The 23,719-nt window shown below is 37.2% G+C and overlaps 1 protein-coding gene across 1 annotated transcript; it reads right to left on the bottom strand.

The window, feature by feature from the left end:
• Nucleotides 1–21,950: 21,950 nt before the first annotated feature.
• Nucleotides 21,951–22,421, bottom strand: LOC126410667 (aspartic proteinase CDR1-like; the record flags this gene model as incomplete). The annotated part of the gene is made up of 1 exon (XM_050081127.1): nt 21,951–22,421. A coding segment is annotated over exon 1 (471 nt), but the record flags the coding sequence as incomplete, so codon positions are not given.
• Between the last annotated feature and the right edge of the window lie 1,298 nt (nt 22,422–23,719).

The following is a 23,719-nucleotide window of genomic DNA, read 5'->3' as shown; positions in this document are numbered from 1 at the left end:
TTTTTTTTTCCACATTCTTTGCCATGATGCCAGCAGTCGACTCCCATACAAACTCTTGACATATTCCCAATGGTTTTCAAAAAATTAATAAATGAAAAGTGAAGATTTCAAATAAGGATAGATATCGGGTTGAGTACAAGATAAACATGAAGTTGATGGTCAGGCCCTGGCCCAATAAATAAACAGAACAGGCTTGGACTGCCAATAAAGGCTTTGGGTCACCCCAAGCACGGCTTTGTCAAGCCTTGGTCCAGCCTAATGCTATTCCAGATCCGGTTCACCCACATTCATTTAGGTGAGAGCCAGCTTGCTCGGACCTTACCCAACCCTTTGACATCCCCTGGTTGGGTTAAACTGTTGATGCCCTCTTTGACCAACTCCAATGATGTCATTGATCGATTCCTCAACAATGCCAAACTGCAGATGCTGGACTGTTGATGGTCCGTGTGGGCCCGCAGTTTGAGAGTGAGATCAAGCTGGGAGCTACTTTGTCAATATTTTGGAAATTTCTCTGAATGACATGTAAAATCAAGTGGAAACTGAAAGAAACCCGTAAGCACATCTGCGTCCTTTGAAATGGGCGATTGGCGATGAATTGGCTAAATCATGATTCATTCCGAATCACTTGAATAAAGATTGGCTGATTGCCTCAAGGCACATAGGGCAACTGGGCTGCAAAGCAGTTCATATGCAAGGAATTCAAGGTTTGAATCTTGTGGCCACTGTCACATTCTAGTGTGTTATTTCTCTTGTCTGCAAACCATGGCAAGAACAACATTCGAGTTGAACGATGTACAATACATCCACCTTGGTGGTTTTATGAAGAAGAGAGTTTCTTCTATGTAAACATGAATAAATAAATAAATATTAGCCGATTTGTATAACACTTTGGATCAACCCAAGCCGAGCCCCTACAATTCAAGTCGGCTGATTCCAACCAACTTTTACAAGAGAAAAACAGAATGTGAGAGTATGAAGAATTAAAGTACCATTAAGGTGGATTGATAAGTATTACAATAGGCAATTCTTATTTATCAAGAATGATGCAGGAACATGTGGGCTTGTCTGGGCAATTGCCCACACAGGCACACAAAAATTATTAGTTTACTTGCTAAAGCTCCGTAGCTATTTTGCTGATTAGCATATGGCATCCCTCGGCCACTGATTTTCTGAAGGGCCTGCCTATCAGCACTGAATATCTAGCTTTGCCACCAACGAGTAACTGTGTTTTGTGGCGACCCATTCAAACTGCGAACCGATGAGGTCGGTCCTTTTCCTTTGGAAAAACTGTGGATTCAATGGCTGCTCATTGTGTTTGACAAGTCCTGGATTTCTCAAAACACAATCAGGGCAGGCCCGTCCAAGAAACTGGGCTCGATCCATCGACGTCCAGCCGTGCTCTTCAGATGGCCGGACAACCATGTAACTTCTTCTTGATTGATGTTTAATATTTATATGCTTCCTACTGAGGCATTCTTCTAGGTCATGCACACAGACCTCATGTCGGCTAACAACGCTGGATGCAATGGTTTAGGCTACTTGTCAAAGAAAGAAAAATGTGACCCATGGATGCAATGGAAATCTGACACAAGAATATTCCATGCATTTCTCTCTCTCTAATATCCCACATCGTCCATTAATCTTCCTACCATCCTTAAGAGCTGTTTTAGGATAAAGAAACAAATCAGGCTAAATCAGAAAGCAAGAGAGAGAGAGAGAGAGAGAGAAAGGGTGGTGATAGTTGCTCATGAAGAGGCAGTGAGTGGAGAGTGTTCAGCTGAGTTCGGGTAGATTGAGTTGAGTGCCCAGTTAAGGGTACCCAAAGTACATACCCAAGAGTAAGCGGACATTTTAGTAATTTTTGAAAGGTATGTCCTTTATAGTTTTTTTTTTTACTTCCACTTTTGTCTTCCCAATTTTTTTTTCGGTGTAAATTGGGACTATTTTCATCATAACCAGTTCACAAAAATTTTTTGCATTTGTATGACACATATATAACCAGGTTTAGAGTTCAGGTGGCATGGGACAACGTGAACATATTTGTAATAATGTAACAGCCATAATGAAAGGAGAGTACCCAGTCCAAGAAAAGGTGTTATAGAAAAGACATATCTTCAAAGAAGAGGATATATATATATTATATATATATATATATATATATATGTGTGTGTGTGTGTGTGTGTGTGTGTATATATATATATATATATGCATGTATGTATGAAAGAGTTAAAAAGTCTAAAATAAACATCATTTTATTAAAAAATTCAAAAGTACCCCAACCCCATCTTTTTTCCACTGCATACTTGTGCGTTCGGATGTGCACGCAACTCAATCTCATATCGGGGCTTCGGGTCTACAGGCGGTGGAGAGAAGAAATTGCACTTTGGCCACCATTATTGTCATGGGATATCGCTTGTTGATTTCTCAATCGATGCGATGCTGTGGATGAGATATCACTTTAAAAAATCTGGAATTGGATCTCGAATTGATGGACTAGCATTTGCTTATCCATCTATAGGAACAAGTTTTCTCAGACATCTTAGACTTAACTTCTTGCTTAGGTGGGCATCCGATATACTTCTGCTGACGTATGTGGACGGCTACATATCTATATGATCCAATATATTGCATGCCCTAAGGTCTGATTTGTATAGGTTAAAAGTGAAAACTGGAAGGACTGCACCTTCTTAGGCATGCAGTAACATAAACCACCCATCTAAATAGATCTGTTTTCTCTTCTTCATGGTTCATAGTTGTTATGTGTTCTTTTTTGTCACTTTCTGGTTTTCAGTCTTTTTCATTGGAGGAAAGAGATCCAGGGAAATTGTGTATAGTCACTCACGCTCGGTTAGACTTCTGCTAAGCATCCCCCATTTTGTCTACCTATTTAGTGGTTGTTCTTATTATGAAAACTGTATGAGTGTCCCTGCTGCCAAATGACTCCTCAAAAGTAGTGGTGCCGCATTGCGGATTTTGTAAGCAATTTCCCGTACCAGTCATTGATACTTCTTTTTTTAATTTTTTTTATATACCATAAAGTTGAAAGTTAAACTAATACTACCCCCCAGTCAGAAATTTGGCTTTCCTACTACCCCTTTAGGGTTCTATTTTTCTTCAGATTGATCTCTAGCTGAAAACCATTTTGGTGATTTTTGGACTCTGGTTAGTTTGAAGGCGTGAAGCGTACACTCTCCATCCAACATGCACCAAACTCCACAAGTTAGTGATGTACTCCATATTTTGGTGATTGATTATAACCTTGCTTAGCTTATCTTGCAATCAAGTTGAGGAGTTACCATGTTCTAAGTTTAAAATATATAGTTTTCCAGTACCTAACAAAAATTCTTGTATAATAATGCAATTGCGCTGCTGAACTTCCGGCAGCCACTCCTTGTGAAAACAAAGAGCTTTTTTTGCATTTGGAAACTGTCGAGGGAGCCCCTCGTTCTATTCATGAGTCATCAAATAGGTAATTAAATATACAAATGACAGTAATTAATCCACTTTCTATGTCATAATTTATAGATACCAAGATTGGAACATCTTGTCCGGGGACTTACGGTGGCTGGTGACATTAGCTAGTGATGTAACAAGTTTTTGCGTCATTTAGCGGGGATTGCATGCAACTTTTTGTGTTTTCTGCATCCTTCTCCACAATCCAAGCAATTTTAAGTAATAGCGTTTGAATATTCTTGTGTTGAAGAATTCCAATCACCATTTGATCAATAAGAGAGACATCTTAACGTATTCCTTAGGTAACCACAATAAGTGGTGAACATGCTGTAAGAAGGCAAGTATTGAAGCGAAGTGTGGGTTGCTGTGCACCATTGCCCTGCAACAATATTGTTGAGACGATGCTGGACCTAGTTGCTGTCACATCATAGTCCCCACATCAGACCCAGCTCGGCGACTCATGTGCCCTTGAGCCAAAAAGTCTTGGCTCCACCTCTAAAGAAGGGGTTGAGATCATAAGTTGGCGGGCTAGCGTGAAATTATTCATGTCATGAGGAATCAATTTTTTGAAAGGTCATAGTAATTTTGCTTTGCTGGGCCATCCTACTTCCTTTGATGGGATATTCATATGATCCATCTATTGTACAAGTTGACTGGAAAATAAACGAATGTCATCATACTTTAAACTTGTTTAAGGGTAATTAAAATGGCTGATTAACAACGGATTTGCGTGATCATTTCTGAATATTCAAGTGATTCAAAGATGAACCTCCATGGCTGGATGGTTATTTGTTTGTTTGGTGTCAATAAAAAACATCACAAAAGATGCATTTGCAAAGATAAATTGCTTGACCATGGTCTTCAATTATGGAATCCAACTTTCATGGCAGTTTTTAACAATACAAAACAACCATCCGAGCACAGAAATAGCTGCCTAATTTCAACACACTCATATATATATATATATATATATATAATATTCCCTGCTTTGTTTGATGCTTCTAGTATGTTTTCTATCTGGGAAGATGCCTAACCCAACAAATAACAAACATTATCTAAGTCTACAGATGACCTTGCTCAATTATATGTGTAAACTAGTCGTGATTCATTATTTATTTTCTGACAATGAAATAAGAACATTTTATTTAGGATTTACCATCACAGAGGCTGATTCTGTTGAATTTCAATGAACCTGCAACTGTGGGACACTTGACACAGAATTGGGTCTAGGGATGAAATACCCCTCTTGTTGAGCGGTAGGATGAAATACTCCTCTTGCTCACTGGGCACAAGGGAAGATCTCTATAGAGTGTACTTATTTTTTGAATTGGTTCAGTCTTAACACAAAAAATATGGTCGATTGAATGCTAGTTGGGTCTGGCTCATGGCAAACATTGGCCAAAGAAACACTGGATTTATGAGTCATTTGACCCAAATCATGAAAATGTTTAATTGATAACATATTTTTCTGGTCTTATTAAGAAAGAAAATTATGGCTATTAATTACCAGACCCTTCAAGATTTTATCATCTAGCTAGCCCTAGTCCAGCTTCATCCACATTTTCTTGTCATTTTGTGCCTTCCCAGCATGCAAATCAAAATAAAGTTCTTAATTAAATGTTAGAATTAATCATCATTAAAAATAATTTCTATTTGAACTACAACTTGAAAACAACTTGGATTTATATCACCCCATGTATCTACAATTTATTGCCTTCTGCACCAAATTTCCTCCTCCTCCCCATGAGACTGTCAATTCTTCACATGCAACAACCTCCCAGATAGTAGGAGCTTTATTTCCCTGCTCAATCTTTGCCAGTGCCCTAGACAACTTCTCTTGAGGCTCTTAATTCTGTTGAACAAATTTGGCCACCTGGTTATTATTCAATCTCATAAGACAATACTTGAAACTGTAGGAAACTTAATTTGAAGAAAGAAAGAATATTGTAAAAGCAGTATCATATCACTTATTCATCGGGCTAACCTATACATGTATGGTAACATATTGTAAATTTATTTTTGTAATGCATTCGCAATTAAAAAAAAAAGTGGCGATAAATTCTGATAAAACCAAGAAAAATGTTTCCTGTATAAAACAACTTATCACAATATTACACACATTATAAAAATTCACAAATCTTCATCTACAGACATAATAATGATAAGATATGATAAACATGATAAATTTGAGGTCTTAAAGACTTTTACAATAAACTTTTTACTGTTTTTACATCATATTATCAAACATTTATAATATGCAACTTATCTATTCATCTTATTCATCTTCATTATAATATTCAAACTCATTTTGCTTCATTGTCTTCATTCCCTTCAAGTGGAATGTCCCCACCAGCATATGCAGGCTCACCTTCTTGAATGTTCAAAAGGAGTAGGCCACAATGAGGCCTCCATCCTTTCACATCAAATTCCTCAGATGATCACTGCTGCTCATAGCATCATAGTCAAAATTCAAAAGAAATTAAAAAAATTCCAAAGAATGGCTTCTAACGGTGCTAGAGTCACTCTCAAAAAGCATGTTCCTTTCTTCCAGCAGCCACAATTCACTTCAAGCCTTCCAAAATAGTCAAACAAATTGAAATATTCATCTCCAAAATATTTTTATCGCATGACGAGTGACAAATACAAGTGCCATGTGGTAAAACATGAAGAGGTAATCTGTAACGCAAGGTGGTCTCCAGTGGCAGAGTTACATTGTAGCTGGTGTGGGCAATTACCCACACCAGCCTACAAATTTTGCCTTATTTACATATGTAAACATAATTGACTTTTATTGTTTCTTTTGTTTTTTTCTTTTACATATGAGTGACCCTTCAAGTTTAAAACTAAACAAAGTGCCCTTCAATCAGAAATTGCTAGCTCTGCCACCGGTGGTCTCACTATATATTAGTTCCATTCGCATGAAGAATTGGATATCACTTGTTAAACGATAGCATGACATTTTCAATTTGTGATCAAAATTGGAAATGATTGATGAGATGCAAGTATGAATGGCAAGAAATAATTTATGGAAACCATTATTATATCTTATAAAGTTATCTAAGGATCCCTATCAATATGAAGCAAGAAATAAATGGTTTTCTTAGATGAAGGCCGTCACACATGTTAATGGTTGCATAGATAAACCCTGAGGTCATAAACATATTTGGTTTGCTTGGCGTTTTACATTCGTAAGTCCTCTGTTGCTAAAGTTTATCTTTCATTGTTGATTGTACGGTGATAAATTATTTAAAATTTATATAAGGAAAACAAACATATATATATATATATATAAATAAATATTATGCTACATATAAAATAGGTTTTTAAAGATTGACATGGGACCCTTGGAATCCAGCCGTATAACTGAACCAAAAATATTTTACTTGCATAATAAGTTCTAGAGTCTTTGGGGTATTATTGTAAACCAACTTAAATTATTTCTTTCTTTTCCTTTATGTAGTCTACACAAACATAGTTTGAACAATTCTTTTTCTTTCTATTCAAACAAGATTTTATAACAATTTGTTTCATTCTATTTTCTTTCCTCTCCTTTTCTTCCCAAATCCTTTCTTTCCCTTTCCATTCTTTTCCTTTTATCCTACTTTCCCTCCATCCAAACAGGTGCTATAATAGGTCAACGAAAAATTTATTTCACAATTGGGATTGTGTTGACTAAAGCCTCTCTCTAAGAGCCAGCATGTTTGAAATGACCTTATATAAGAAGTTACATGGGGAAATAGGTTGCTACTGGTGTACACTTGTAGCTCCTTATATCTTGAGAATCAGAACAATCACAGTGTTGTTAAACTTCTTCACCATTCATCTTATTCCCAAGAAAACTTCAACCATCTTGATTATGTAATGACTGGTTACTCCTCGGTACTGTTGAAAAAGGGAACTGAAGGATCCACTACGTCCTGAAGTGCTAAAACAGATCTTAGGATTTGTCGGGCTCATCTCTCGTTTCCACTCGCCAGCACAGACTACTATTTAAAATAAGACAAAACATGTAATTCCCGTCTCTCGCTCTCTCTGTCTCTCTCTCTTGCTCTCTTCATGCAAGAGAAGTCAAAGGGCATGGAGCTGTTACTTTGTTTCTTCCTTCCACCACACTTTCACTTTCAGTGGTAGACAAGTAGAAAAAGAGAGGAACGACCCCGTTGAATAGAAACCATTAATTTACATGATATGACATTGTTGATATTAAAGTTCCTGTCTTGGTGGGAAAGATGCAGACTTAGAGGTGGAATAGAAAGGCTCGAATCAAAATACTTATGTGAAGTTGGTAGATTGCGCTTCCCATGGCAATATGGTGGCTATCAAAGACAGGAATTATGAATACCATGGCAACATGAAAAATCCAAATCTGTTACATCAGAAGCAATTGACAGTCTAATTTATATGATTCAACATGTGCTAAATGTGGCTCTTCAAGCAGAAGAACAAGTTTCCGCAACTTTTTGTCCTTTTTTATGAAGGAAGTCTCTCACGTATATCACCGACTTCAACACAAAGCAGCATCACCACAAAAGCATATAGAAAACACATATGCTAATGAAACCACATTTGAAAGATGCTCTGCCTTGATCGACCAGCTTCCCTTCCCTATTTTAAACCTATTCACAGTACCTACCCACGGTCCTCATGAACCTTCATGGTTTCCGATCGTCACTAGCTAATGCCGGAAGGAATTCCATCTTTTTGTTTGCTCTCTCTCCTCCCCCTCTCTCTCTCTCCCCCTCTCTCTAGACGTGCATAAGAACTCAAAATGAGTGGAGCTGTCACTTTATTTCTTTCTTCGACCATACTTCACTTTTAGTGGTGGAGAAGTCAAAAAAGAAGGGAACCACCCTGTTGAATAGAAACAAATAATTAACATTGATAAGACTTTTCTCAATATTTTTTGTTATAAAAGAGATAGCACTGTCATTGAAAATTATATATATATATATATACACACACACACCTTACTTGGATCACAAACAAAATCCAACAGACCTCTTACATTATATATATATACATATATGTATATATATATACACACACACACACTACTTCGATCACAAACAAAAACCAACACACCTCTTATATTTGTGTTAAAAAGTGTTCTGAACAAAATATGAATCTCCTAATGTCTTCATTATAAACACTAATTTAATCTAAACAATGTTTAAGTTCAAATTACATTTATAAAAAAAAGTAATTTTTCTACTATTAAAATTTTGATGTTATAAGTGCCATTCCTTTTTTAATTATTATGGTATATTAATAAAATAAAAAATAATTAACTTAATGTATGTTTATCACCAAATATATTTTAAGATAGTGCTAAGTTATAAAGAAAAGAAATTTTAATAGGCCCGGCTTCTGTCCCTTACCTAAGTGGTATGTTATTTATATATACATATATATGCACATGCACACAAGAGAGAGAGAGAGAGAGAGAGCGTGTATTAAATGAAACTAAAAACATCCAAAGAGTAATGGAAGCCACAATACAACTCAAAAAAAAAAGGATGAAACAAAAGAAAATAGAAGCAGCAGAGAAGAAGAGAGGAACCAATCCGACAGCGAGAAATCCCTTAGGATAGCTAAAAGCTCCATTCTTAGGGTTTGCAATAAGTGGTGGAAAACAAAACGTGCTTTAGGAAAGAAGACTTAATTGGGAATGATCCAAATCTTCCACCAGAAAATACAAAACCATGTATGCCAACTTCAAATACAGATGGCACATGGATCTAAAACTTCAGTTTAAAGGAATTAGACATTTTCCTCTTGTTGACAAATCTAGCACAGCTCAATGTTACAGATATTTCCTAATAGCCATCAGTCAGCAAAACTAACCAAAATATCTTGGTGCGTTTCTTGCGAAGTTACATCGTGTTTTGCATGTCTCCATTTATTTTGTAGCTCTAAAACAATTAATGACGTCGACTTTTCTCTATATGCCACAGCTTTCTTAAACTCCAAATCTCTCAACCCTAAAAGGTCGCTGCTCTTCCCTATCAAGCTGTAGCTGGATGTCCCCAGCACGGATTTTCTGTGAGTTCTCAAAAGCAACAACCTAGCAATGTCTTCTAGGTGATTGTCACCTCAATCCATCAAAAGATGCATTTGCAACAATCAGTTGCTTGACCATGGTTTTAAATAATGGAATAAAACTTTTACAGCAGTTTTAATGATACAAAATAACCATTTGAGCACAAAAATATCTGCCCGATTTCAATATACACACACACAAAGATATATATATACATATATATATATATATATATATATGCCGCACACCTTTATTAGGTCGTCATACCACACACCTTAATTAGGTCAATGATGCATCACTCAGATGTTTTGAGGCGTTCTTCTAGGTGATGCACAGCGACCTCATGCAGGTGTGCACCTCTAACAACACTGGTTTAGGCTACTTGTCAAAGAAAGAAAGATCTAGAAGAATATTCCATGCATGTCTCTTTTTCTGACCACATCTTCTGTTAATCTTTCCACCTTAAGAGTTGTTCGAGAATAAAAAAACAAATCAGGCCAAATCAGAGAGAGCGAGAGAGAGAATGATAGAGAGAAAGAGGGTGATCACATTTGCTCATGATGAGAGCAATGAGTGGAGAGCGTTCAGCTGAGTTCGGGTGGACATGGGACAACACGAACATATTTGCATTAACAAAACAGTCATAGAGAAAAAGAGAGTGTCCGGTCCAAGAAGGTACTCTATATAGAGAAGATATATCTTGTAAGAAAATGATGACAAAGAAGTTTGATTATATATATATATATATACATCCTGTAGAAACGGGTTGTCAAAACAGGTTATATGTAAAAAAATTGTGTATATGGGTACATAATGACCAAAATATCTCTTTTTATAGTAGAAAAGGAACATTTTAAAAGGGTAAAAAAAGGTTATGAAAAAATTTAAAAGTGTAAAATAGACATAGTATGCCATTAAAGAATTCAGAAATAACCCAACCTTCATCTTTTTTCCTATGATATTGTATACTTGTGGATCCACAGAAGTGTGCTGCAGCTCGATCCCATATCTCATATCGGGCATTGACCAGTTCCACAGATTCAAGTGGCTGAAGAAGAAGAAAGAGGAGAGGGGGTTGGTGGAGGAGGAGAAACTGCACTTTAGCCACCAGCGTTGTCATGGGATGTCGCTCGCCTATTCTTCAATCGATGCGGCTTGAATTTTCGACACTGAAGGTCAACGGTGAAGTTCTCTCTAAAGAACGTAGGCGACCTTAGACTTAATTTCTTGCTTAGGTGGGCATTTGAGATCATTTTAGTGACGTACGTGGAGGGCTATATATCTATATGATCCAATATATTGCATGCCTAAGGTGTGATTTGTACAGGTGAAAAGTGAAAACTGGAAGGAAAGTACCTCTAACATCACAAAGCACCCATCTAAATATGCTTTCTATATCAAAATTTTATCCCTCTATACATATCATTCTTGCAGCCAAAACAATACGAAAAGCCAAAATTTTTATTATAACTCCCGACCTTTGAAAGTTGATCAAACAAACTGATGGTTGCTAACATCATCTCTAAGAACTGATCGCCTTCTAAACAATACTTCTGGCTCAAACCGGACTGTTGCTTTAATGCCCATGTTTTTCTTTTTGTTTTTCTTTATTATGACAAAAATTCTAATAAGAGTATAGGCTATAATTGGTAGATTCAATAACTGATAAAAATAGTTGAAACTGTCCACTATATCATAAAGGGGGCAGTCATGGAAAGAAATGAACGGGTTACCAAATATATACCCAGGTAGAAGTGGTAACTGAAAATATTAAAAGAAACTAAAGATGATTGAGGGCAGCTGAGAAGCCTTCCTGAGAAAAATCATTTGTGGGTGTTGCTCGCCATGTATTGGCCTTATTTAACACCATACCTCAGGTTCCCATTTGCTGCAGCCATAGGGGGAAGGGTTCCAGCAGTAAGAAATTAGGAAAAAGTCAAAGCTAACCCTTGTTTTCCTGCATCTCGGGGTGAAGATCAGGATCAAAGAGGCACTGGTCCACGTGACTGTTATCCGCAGCTTGGAGGATCAAGAAAGCCAAGGAGCTAGGGTGCTGACAGTAAGAAATCAGGGGCTGTACAGTTAGAGAGACCCTGGTAAGTGTTATAAAGTTTCTTTTATAAATAATCTATATAGTTTGGTATATATATATATATAAAGCAAGGAGAATTCTACTTGGTGGGGCTGAAATGATACATGTAAATGCATGTTTTGCAAGGAAATCGTGCTACACTGCCTTGGAACGCAGCCTTCTTGGCGGACTGAATTGATTGCAGCATAGAGCAATAAGGTATGGGAATACTCAGCTATGACTGCAGCATGTAGCCCTTGTACTTTTTTTGCTTGTATATATATATATATACATATATATATATATATGCATACATATACCTACCTATATATTTACGCGAATCTATGTATTTACGCGCCTAGATATGAATAGATGTGTGAAGTGTTATATTCTGGAAATGATACACAACACTCTTAGTCTTAGACATCTCTGATTGCCTAAAAATAAATATATATATGCATGTATGAGGTGTAATTACCTGTGTGCTCAAAAATAAATGGTTATTTTTAGGGTAATACATGAGCTGTTTGTGAAAGAATATATATAATGTGGTACTATGTTCATAATATAGCTATATGAAGCACACTGTGACACCCTTGTACTGGAATTGTCTGTAACATGTGTTTCTAGTTCCATGAAGGTTTAAGTATGCTGAAATTGATGGTATGTGCACATGAAAGTAATTGGAACAAGTTTGAAATGTTGTGGAACTTGAGGAACTAGGAATGGTACTAGGCAACTCAATAAGAGGTAAACTCTCTTTTAGCTCATCAATAGGTCTAGACTTAATACAATCAGATCTGGATGACGACTTTAGCTAACTTGAAATGTTTGAGGCAGTAAAAGAGGGACCACAATGAGAGTATAAAAAATTTCTTTCGTCAAAAATAACATGTCTAGATATGATGACTCAATTAGAGATTGGATTGTAACAAACACAACCTTTATGACAGCTGCCATACCCAATGAAGATGCAGGTTTGAGCTTTGGCTTCTAGTTTTGAAGCATGTTTAGGCCCATTCAATGGATAGACGGTACAACCAAAGGTTCTTAGATGACTGTATTTGGGAACTTCATGCAAGAGCTTCTCATACGGCATCATTTGCAAGTCTGCAAAAGGCAACCTGTTAATAAGAAGAACAACAGTTTTAAAAGCATGAAACCAAAATTTTTGTGGCATATTGGCATGAATAATCATGGTGAGTCCCATTTCCACCAGATGCCTATGCTTCCTTTCTACTATCTCGTTCTACTGGGATGTGTAAGGGCATGTTATCCATCGATAAATACCTTGATTTTCAAGAAATGTGCTAAATTCTTTGCTCATGAACTATCCTCCTCCATCTGAATTGAAAATTTTCATTTTTGTTTCAAGTTGACGCTCTACTATGCTTAAAAAGGTTTTAAAACATGGATGCGTATCACTTTTCTTTGACAAGGGAAAGATCCATGAGAAGTGAGAGTAGTGGTTAACCACTAAGAAACAATACATGTACCATTCTCGTGAAGCACACGGTGCTGGTCCCCAAATATCAACACGTAACACTTCAAGAGGTTTGGTTGCATGAAATGAATTTGATGTAATCCAAGCATTTTTTAAGTTACCCCAAATATCTCCTCCTCCATCTGAATGGAAAATGATTTTCATGCATTTTTCCAAGCGCACATGAAGAACAAAAATCTAATTTATGTCTTTCATCAACAGAAATTAAACCAGCAACTTTCAACGAGTTTAACAACTGAAAGTGAGCATGTCCTAGATGCAAATGCCATAACTAAATGTCTGAGTAAGAATTTTGAGAAACCAAAGAAGTATTAGCAGTCTTTTATTGATCGTCATCTCCAATACTGAAAGGATTGCTAGTAGAGTCCTTCCTTTCTCTCGTCCATCTATAGAGTCCTCCTTTCTCAAGTGGCCTTGTGTGAAGAATTTCGCCCGTCTGCATATTCTTAACAATGAAACCATTAGAGGAAAATTCAATAGAGTATTGGTTGTCTTTGGTGAACCTTGCTACTGACATAAGATTCTTGTGTGCTTTAGGAGCATGCAACACATTTTTCAAAGCAAAGGATGACGTCTTGCTAAGTAGGTACAACGTTACCTATATTTTTAATTTGCATCTTACTACCATTGCCAACTATAATAGAATTAAAACCATGATAAGGAACTTTACCTTGCATATGTTGTTTTGAATTTGTCACATGGTGGGAGGCACCTGTGTCTGGATACCAGGCTGAGTCTTGAGTATTGCTGACATTTTCTCGGCTACTAGATGCATTATCAGATTTTCCCATGTTGAGTGTCATGGCCATAAACACTTTTGGAATATCGTAACATTGTCGAGCTGTGTTATTTCTTCTGCCAAAATACTGACAAGTTATTCCTTGGTTAGACTTGTTAGTATTATTGTTTTTTCCATAGTTTCCTCTTCCTCCATTACGGCCTCTACCCCTACCACCATTATAGTTGCCACGCCCATGCCCTTGTTCAGCAATAAAGGCAGTGGCAGTGGCTTCAACCTGAGTCATCTGGGATGAAGAAAGCATTCCAAGTCGTCACTCTTGAGTAATTAACATATCATATAATTCAGACCATGAAGGTAGATCTTTGAATGCAGTAACTGTGGTAATAAAAGATTCATATTTGGTATTCAGTCCATTCAAGGTATACAGAACAAGGTCTGTATCTGAGACAAAGTGCTGCACTCTGCTAAGATAATCATGTAAGAAACTAATATGTTGAAGGTATTCAGTCATAGACATTCCTCTCTTTTTTATGTTTTGTAATTCTCTTTTCAGCTGAATAATACGAAGATTATTTTGTGAGGCATACTGTTTTTCAAGGATGCACCAAGCATCTATAGCCGTGCCAACACGAACCAGTTGTGACATGACTAGTTGAGTCACAGTGACTTTGATCCAATTTAGTGCAATTTGGTCTTCACGATACCATAAATCATCAGCAGTATTTTCTTGTGTGTGTGCTTCATCAAGAAACTCAGGTGGAGCAGAACATATTCCATTAACATAGTTGATCAAATTTTGACTTTTCATAACACTTTCAATTTGAGAACGCCAGAGAAGATAATTTGATCGATCAAGCTTGACTGAAACCAAACTTAAGAAAGCATTCCATTGTGTACCTGGTGGAGACAGAAAAGGAGGCACGTGCCTCGGTGAAGGCAGGAAACAACACACTCCAAAAGGAAGGCACGTGCCTCAATGAAGGCAGGAAACAACACACTCGGTGCCACACCCTTGTTCAAACACTAAAAGGAGCAGCACACTCCGAGGAGTGCAGTCCTCGGTGAAGACAAGAAGCAGCATGCTCCTCAGTGAAGACAGGAAGACAAGAAGCAGCATGCTCCTCGGTGAAGACAGGAAGCAGCACACTCCTTTGTGGTTTCTCTGGTTATGCCAAAAACTGTGGATGTAGGAAGAGGAACAGGAGACGCACCAGGGGGTGCAGCAAAGAGAGTGGCTGGAAAACGATGGTGCCGGCATCAAACAATGATCGTGATCCAGACAGGTGAAGCGTGGCTCTAGAAAGATGCAAAATATGGAAGACCACGGTGAAAGCAGTTGCAGGCTTTGGTACCAAGTTGAAAGAAAAGATGAACACACAGGTGTAACGAGGTTCGGCTAAAATCAGCCTACATCCACACAATGACTCTCTCTTCTGCTTTGTTACATACTTTGTAACTAGATTCATACTTTGTTACAGAAATTTCTGAATATTTTCTCCAAGAAGAAGGTCATTCTGCTGGACCAAAAACCCCAGAAGAGGCTTGGTGATTCTTATGAGAGAGATGGGCTCTATCTACTACATTAACTTGAACACAAACAAGGCACTTCCAGCTGACAAGAAGAATGAAGAATCACTCCTATGGCACTATAGGTTGGGATATTTGTTTGATCTAATTCTCAAAACTGTGTTTCTTAAGCTCGTCTACAATTTTCCAGTATGTGAGACATGCAATTACGCAAAGATGACTGGACAATCATTTCTTGAATCTGAAATATTGCTTCAACTTGGTTCAGGCCGATGTATGGGGCCCAGCTCCTGCTGTTTCCAACTTTATTTTCAGATACTTTCTCCTGTTAAAAGATGACAAATCATGGATGAGTTGGGTGTTCTTTCTCAAGAAAAAAGGATGAAGTCCTTTTTATTAGCAGGCATTGTATGGCCACTAGCAATATCTTATATTAACAAAAGTCACGCACTGGGTGAATTTTATCCAATCTTAAGACTGTGAAAGGTTCCAGATTGCGTTGAGAAGGACTTGGTTTCACATGAAAGACCCACAAATATTATTAACCGACAAATTTTTGGTGGTGGCGAACCCTCTGCTAGGTTAAGAGAATCAAAACTTAGCTGGAACAATCTTGACATCAGGGCTGGGTCTTGTTCTCTCTATATGTTTGAAGTCAAACTCTTGTCCTCAGAAGAGGGGTCGACCTTTTGGTTGTTGTTAGCTCATAGCCATCTAGACATCCTTTGTCTTTCTCACTCCTCTTTTTTGCTTCTATTGTCGTTTCTTTGCTGTTCTTAATTTGTAATTTGGTGCTGTCTTGTCATCTATTTTATAATTTTTTTTTCATTTTATCTGTGAAAATTGATTTGGATCAACCTATTTGAATTGTACCAGTTTGTTATCGGCCCGATATTTGATCAAATTATAATTGGCATGCAGAGTTCTATATTTTATTAAATAATCTTATTCCTAGTCCCATGAGTTCTTTTCGGCGATTGCCTGGGCCTCCTATTTTACACCCCTACGCATGTCCAATGATATTGGATCGTGTAGGTTGGAGTATTTTTATTTTTTTTATAAAGAAGTGTATATTTTGGAATATTTACTTTTTCATAAACCCTTTTTGTCCTTCTAAAAGACTTTTTTTTTTTACTTAGACATGTTATCTTGGTTATTAAGCACCCATATGCATAAAGTTTCATGCATAAGACCATATAAGACACTAATTTTAGATCCGGCTTTCCATAATGCCCATGCCCATGGGAGTAGAGTCAAATGTCCTTCAACTGGCATACATAGTGCTTCCAAGTTCCATCCTTGCACTAGTATAGCACATTGCTCTCGATCCGACCAGGTCGACTGGAAACTGAAAGCATGTCATCGTCGTTTAAGAAAAGTCATTCCTGGGATTCAAAGAAAAGTTAGCTGAATTTTTCTCCTTTAACAGGCCCTTGCATCCAATTTAGTCAAACCGATACAATTAATTTCTAGTAACTAAAACTTACAAGTACATCATATGTTCATATATATATATATATATAAAGGAATTGAAAACAGCTATTTTTTTGTTTTGTGTGGATAAAAACCATCACAGTGCATTTGCATTGACCAGTTGTTTGAGCATGATCTTTTGAAAGCAGTGTTTAATTATACAAAATAACAAAATAACCACTCTACTGCAGAAGTAGCTGCCTGAAATATATGAAGTTATTAACATGAACATAACTAAACTTTGTGTGGCACCATCCATCATGTACCTCCACCACGGGACTTACCATCGCACAAGATGATTCAGTTGAATTTGAATGAACCTGCAATTGTGGGTCACCTTATACAGGATATGCTCTGTCACTAGGGAAGATCTCTATATTTTAATTTTAATTTGTTCTGTCTTAACGCAAAATACAAGGTCGGCCGAATGCTATTGGGCCCAGCTATCATTAATTACCAAATAAGCACTTTATTAATTTGTCAGTCATTTAACCCAAATAATGCCAATGTTTAATTGATACCATATTTTTTTGGTTTAAGATTTAGAAAAAGAATTATATCAATTAATTATCAGATATTTCATGATTTTGTCATCTACCTACCTCTAGCTTTGATAGTCATAGCACTAACTTCATCCACATTTTCTTTTCCCCGGCCCTGCAAATTAATCATCGTCAAAAAGATTTTCATAAAATTAGATCAAATTGATAGATATAAATTTCAAAAAAATAACAAAGTATATTATTTTGCAAACATGTACGAAGGTTATTATAATGTACTACTGAAGTTGAAAAAAACAAAATCATTATCAATAGAATATTGATAAAAAAAAACATATAAAGACAAAGAAAATAGTGCGTGAGCACCCCAATCGTCAGGAAGGGGATGTTCAAGTAATATTGACAAAGTTACTCTTTGATGTAGATTCATTACTTATTCTTTCTATTAAAAGGGACGACAGCCGAACTCCGAGCAGAGTTTGCATCGAAAGTGACAAAGAAAATTGTGGTGGTGTACTTATGTCCGGATGGTTTGAGAGATTGATTTGATCCTCCTTTGTACTTTAAGTTGTGTTTGATAGTTCGATGTAGCATTGAAAGGTAGGCTTTAAAGGATCCTCAGCTTAAACAAACTAAAGATTTATGTAGCATGGATCTTAAATCCACGTATATTAAAAATGATAGATTTAAGGTCGGACAGGGGGAGTTTCGACCTGGTCTGGTCCCCGGTGAAACAAATACAACCACAACAATAAAAACAAGCTATTGGCAACGCCTTTTGTCGTTGCAAATAAGATTATTGCCAACTCGCAAAAGTCCAATACTCGTCCTTGCCCTTTGCAGTGTTGCCAAAGTTTCACTAGCCTCGGATCACCTGCTGCCATTTTAGAAGTGTACGGACTGGTCATTCCCAGCTTTTATCCAACGACATGCCCATGTTGAGAAAACTTGACAAATCAATGTAAATTTGAAAATTTACATGGACAACGACAGATTCAGATTTGACATCCCTATCAAGTTTGAATTAAGAATGCATTTATAAAAGAATGAATCGTTGAAATTTACTTGTTTCCACCATTCTTTCCGTTCTACTTCAAACTTCTCAGCCACGGAAAAATGATGTATTTGATGTAATCCAAGCATGGCTTTCCTTCAACAATATTGGGCGGGCAGTAAGCTTCTTGATTTCCACATCAACTTCTGCCTACAAGATCCAAGATCAAAGAATAGATCAGTTTTCAGCACAAAGAAACTAACCAGCATCAATCAGTAGGACAAGCTTCTACAACAGGAAGAAACTAATCTAGCATGCACCTTAGAAAGGACAAGCTTATGTGAATCAATCATGCCCATCGAGTCTAGATCTTGATTAACTCTCCGCTCCTTGCTGACATCCACATCCGCAGTGCCTGATAGGACCATAACTAGTTTAGATCTGATGAGATGACTCAGATGTTCTCTAGAAGAGAAATTAACTCATGATCAACTAAGTCAAAACCAGCTTCATGCCATCAAGGGACAAAATGCAAGTTCCGACTAAAATTGACTTGATACTGATGAAACTACAAAAAAAAGGAGGAAATTCAGAAATTCAAACTGTTACAGTCTTAATGTATTAGAAGCAAAGTAGTTTACAAATCAAATCATGAGAATATATATTGTTACATTAAAGAGAGGCAGCTCTTTGCAAATGCACCATGTCTCAAACAGCAACTATGTGTTTCAACAACTATACTAAGTAGTAAGTAGATTACACCTGTGACATGTAACTTGTTTCCAATAGCTATAGGTGTGCCATGAGTCTTAAGAATTATATTTATAATTTCACCAATACATTCTACTTGTTGAGTAAATTGGCCAATAGAAGATATACCAAGATAAGATCGAGAGAATGGATTAAGTAGACCAAGTAAGGTTACTAAAAATAGCAAGAAGGCAATAGACAGTATATAGGCTATAAGCCCAAAAGATCTTGGATGCTCCATGAGCAGCAATTAGGGCACGGCCATCAGCAAAGAGGAATTCCTACATCCATACCAGTGCTACATTGTAATGAGACTGAATAATCATTTTACCCATGTGTTCCAGGAGGAAGGCCTTGAAGTTGTTCAGTATAAGGTGGCATATCGAAAAGTACAAAGTCATAAAATTCTTAATAAATAAGTAGATTGTATTGATTTCCAAATAAATATATTCATGCATACAAAGTATGTAGAATGGATCAAAGAAAGTAGGCCTTACAAAAGCTTTGAATGCTGGACGATGTGCAGCCATCTCATATAAGCAATTTGCAAACCATATCCAAAACTTATACTAAAAAAATTAGTATAATTATCATACAAAAATATTGGCCATCATGGAAAAAACGAGAGAGAGAAGAGACCAAATATCAGATTTGAAACCATATTGAATGGCTGAATATAGATCGTTAGAGAGAGTTATAAGATTACATAGGTTAGCCACAATCTACTTCACCCATTTTCAAAGACCCAGAGGAATTAATCAACAAAAGAATATCCAAAACAAAACGAGCAGAAGCTATGGTAAAAATGCATGCTTGAAATGTAGAATGCTTTGTAGCTGCACCTACTAAAAACACTCGATATTCTCTTTGACATAGCTATTACTTACAAGACACACTATTAGAAAAGTGACTCGTGAAAGATGGTAGAGACATTATGGAGGATGACCACCATACCACATGCAAGATAGCATGTGTATAAAAATATCAATAAACATGCATTAAAAGATAGATATAAATATGTAGATAAATACCTATATGTAATACATAAATAAATAGAGAACTAATGTAAATGTGTACGACATTATCACTTCAAATAATATGTCACCTTTGAGTCTTTGATAACTTTGAAGAAACCAAATGTAAAATTAGGACTCGTGTGTAAAAAAAGTGTAGCAAATACCGCCAAACTACCTTATAGGTATCCACACTGCCCTTTCAAGATAATCTAAGATGCCCTCTATTGTTCCTTGCAACACCACCTTTAAAGTCATAAAATAAAACATCAATCTCGTATTTGAAAAGAATTAACATGGCATTATTATAAGACTTGTCAGTTTCACACAGAAAAAAACCTCAAAATGATCAAATGTAGTCAAACTAGGAGAAAAGATAATGAAAGATATACAAAATGTGTCATTTCTAAGATTATAAGATTCTAACTTTTAGAACTAATGTAAATGTGTCATTGACTTGAGGATACAACGTCGAGCTCGACTCACTTAACTCGTTTATAATAATTTATTACTTCTTATTTCTTTTAACTCATTGAACTGATTTTTTAATTAATTCAACTATAAACATTCGTCTAACTATTAATGCTAGTGGAGCTGATTTTAAATGGATCGCGTCCTTACAACTCGAACTCGATCTTTGAGTATAAATTTAAGCTTGAGCTCAACTCGTTTCAAGTCAAGCTTTTACAACGGAGCTCGAGTCAAGCCCAAGTTGATTTTGACTCTTACATTAGGCATCCGACTGAATCACACCCTTAAAGAACATATGCTTCTGCTATTCATATAAATAGTTTTTTGGTAGGAGGATGACATGAAGTTTTACAAATGCAGTTTAAAAAGCAAAACAAAACAAAAAAAAGGTTAAAAAGATAAGCGGATCGTGTTTGGCTCATAAGAACTGAGATTATGAACCGGGTTGTATCGGACCGGTTGACTGGGTCGATCCACCTGAGGTCCTAACTGGGGTCAATGATATCACATGGACATTATTTTTGGGGTCCCACCAGCATGTGGTTGCAGGCGGTGATCGTCTCGATGAGCAGCATCATCCCATCCCTATCTAAAACTCATCCTTATCTGGTTCACCGTGATCTATGGGTGTTCAGCGGCTCTTTTTTCATGTCTCCCTGACCCTGCCTTCAAATTTAGGGAGAGAGTTGAACATGCAATAACCAGAAACACACAATTATGACAAAATAAAACCCTTACTTATAGGTGACAAAAGTATATAACTTTTGTTCCTACAATAAACAATTCATTTCTAAGTGTTGGACTTTTTTCATGGCTGGACCTTAGCCCTGTGTACATTCAGTTGGTGCAAAAGAAAGCAGTTTGTTGCCCGGATCATACTTGACATGCATGTTCTGCTGTGCAATATTCCCAAAGATGGGCATCTCTCCATCTTTAATGGATTAGCAGGCGATTCCACTTCTAAACATTGCAAAGATATTTGAAGGTGGCAGCTTCCAGTCTGCATTAGCGAAATGAAAGGTCATCTCCGGCAACCCTTCATATGGATCACCATTGTGCTCTACATGGTAACACAGCAAATCTTGCTCAGGAGGATAGAAGCATTCACGGTTTATGACATTTGTCACTTGAACATACACATCTTTTGCAAGAAAAGTCAGGCTGGTACCCGAGTCTATGATGATCGATCTGGCATCTCCCAACAATGCAGTCGTCTGTGCACCACCAAATTGTATGTTGAGTCTGCTGTTCCCAACACTTATGTTTGTCAGGATGAGGACATAAAAGCTGCCTTCACCACCATCTGATGCCATCGGCGTCTCTTGAATGTCTTCTGTGCCTGAAAACGGTGCATCCTCACCAAATTTGAGCTGTCCCGCGGAATTGTTTTCATTGCTATATGGGGGAAGACAGTAAGCAAATTTGTCATCAATCGAAGAGCCAATCTGTTTAACAAGAGAGAGACGACCACGGCCAAGGCCAGGAACTTTACGCAGGGCAGTATCAGGATTATCTTCACGATGAACAGAACCAAAGACAATTCCTTCATTCTTGATGGTGCCGGCACCATTGTCAAACAAGAGCATCTCGGAGGCTAGGACCGCTTCTACTTCAGAATTTGCTCTATAGGAATATTTGAAATAGCAAAGTTGGTCGCTGGTGCAACGATGGTCATGCAATTCCGTGCAAAAGCTGGTGGAGCATCTCCTGTTCTTGTAGGTGGACGACTGAAGTGGATCAAACAATGGTGTTTTGACATGGCAGTTGTCACAATGGCAGCATGTTGTCCATATGAGGTTGCTACCAGCGTCTATAATGGCCCAGTACAGGCTGGATGGGGTACCTAGCGAGAGTTTCACAAGAAACTCACCGGGACCAGCCATCACAGAGCTGGAGATCACAATGGTGGTATTAGAAACCGTGAAGCAATGTTGTGGGAGTGCAACATGGAGGGCGGAGCCTCCTGCTCAGCTCGTTGAGCTAGAGTGGATGAGGGTCATAGAGAGGTGACAGGGATGAGCCTCGATGAAAGAGGTCTATAGAGAAGCCGAGAGGATTGGAAGCGAAGATTGTGGTAGGGTTAGGCAGTATTGCAAGTAGGAGCAGCTGCAGGAGGAGGCTGAATGCTAAGGGGGAGAAGAAGGTTGCCATGGTGAGGACTAAAAGGTTGCTGTACTAAGGATAAATGTGTTGATATTTATAACGGAAGTCATAGTTATGGTGGCCGCTGATGAAGGGAAGCATTTGGATTTGAAAATTCTGCAAAAAAAAAAAAAGACATGTGGCTGAACTGAGTTACATATTCCTTTGTGTAACCAGTAACCATCACAATGGAGAAAAGTGGTAGCATCTTCCAATTGTTAAGCTTAGGTATAACAGTGACAAACATTTGAAGACTTTCAAACACAAAAGGAAGGCAGACGACACTTAACGTATTAATTAAGTGACCGCAATAACTGTTGAATACGTTGGAAGAAGAGATTGTCCTAATGGTGTTTGAAAATTTTTTTTAGGCATCAGGGGTGGAGCCAAGGGAGGCTCGCATGGCCCTGGCCCCACCTCAATTTATTTTAAAAAAAATTATATGTAAATTTTAGTAAATTTCACTTGTCCTATATAAAAATTTTGAAAAATGATATTTTGACCTTAGTCAAAATTTAGAAACATTAATTCGGCCCTTCTCATGAAATTTTTTTGGCTCTGTCCCTGTAACACATGGTAGTCCCTGCTCCAAAACCTGTCCATTGACCTCCTTAATACGTGAACCTTGAAGTGTTTGGAAAATCTTTCTCCCACACGATCCCTCTCTATACATATATATATACAAATGTCTTTCCACCCCACGATATTATGGGCTCTCATCTGGTGATAGTTCATGGGGCAGAGGCTCATGCAGTGAGGGTTTGCAGGTAGCTATGTCCATTTTGGCCATATCATATACCTCTTTTATATTTTTATATATATAGCAAAAATTAAATGGTGACTCTGATTATTGAATATTACTCTACTTGTTCATAAGGACTATTTGATTCATTATAATGAATGGACGAGAGAAAACTAAAGAAAAAAAGTAAATGGGTATTTTTGTCATCTAGTATTAGTTTATACCTTTTTTTTTCATCTTTCTCTCAACCGTTAAGTGGGTGAATGTGTATATGGCCAGAATATATATATATATATA

The sequence above is a fragment of the Nymphaea colorata genome, chromosome 13, assembly GCF_008831285.2.
Source record: "Nymphaea colorata isolate Beijing-Zhang1983 chromosome 13, ASM883128v2, whole genome shotgun sequence".
NCBI classification, from domain to species: domain Eukaryota; kingdom Viridiplantae; phylum Streptophyta; class Magnoliopsida; order Nymphaeales; family Nymphaeaceae; genus Nymphaea; species Nymphaea colorata.
Note: the sequence above shows the minus strand (reverse complement) of the source record. Positions and strands in the feature narration are given on the sequence as shown.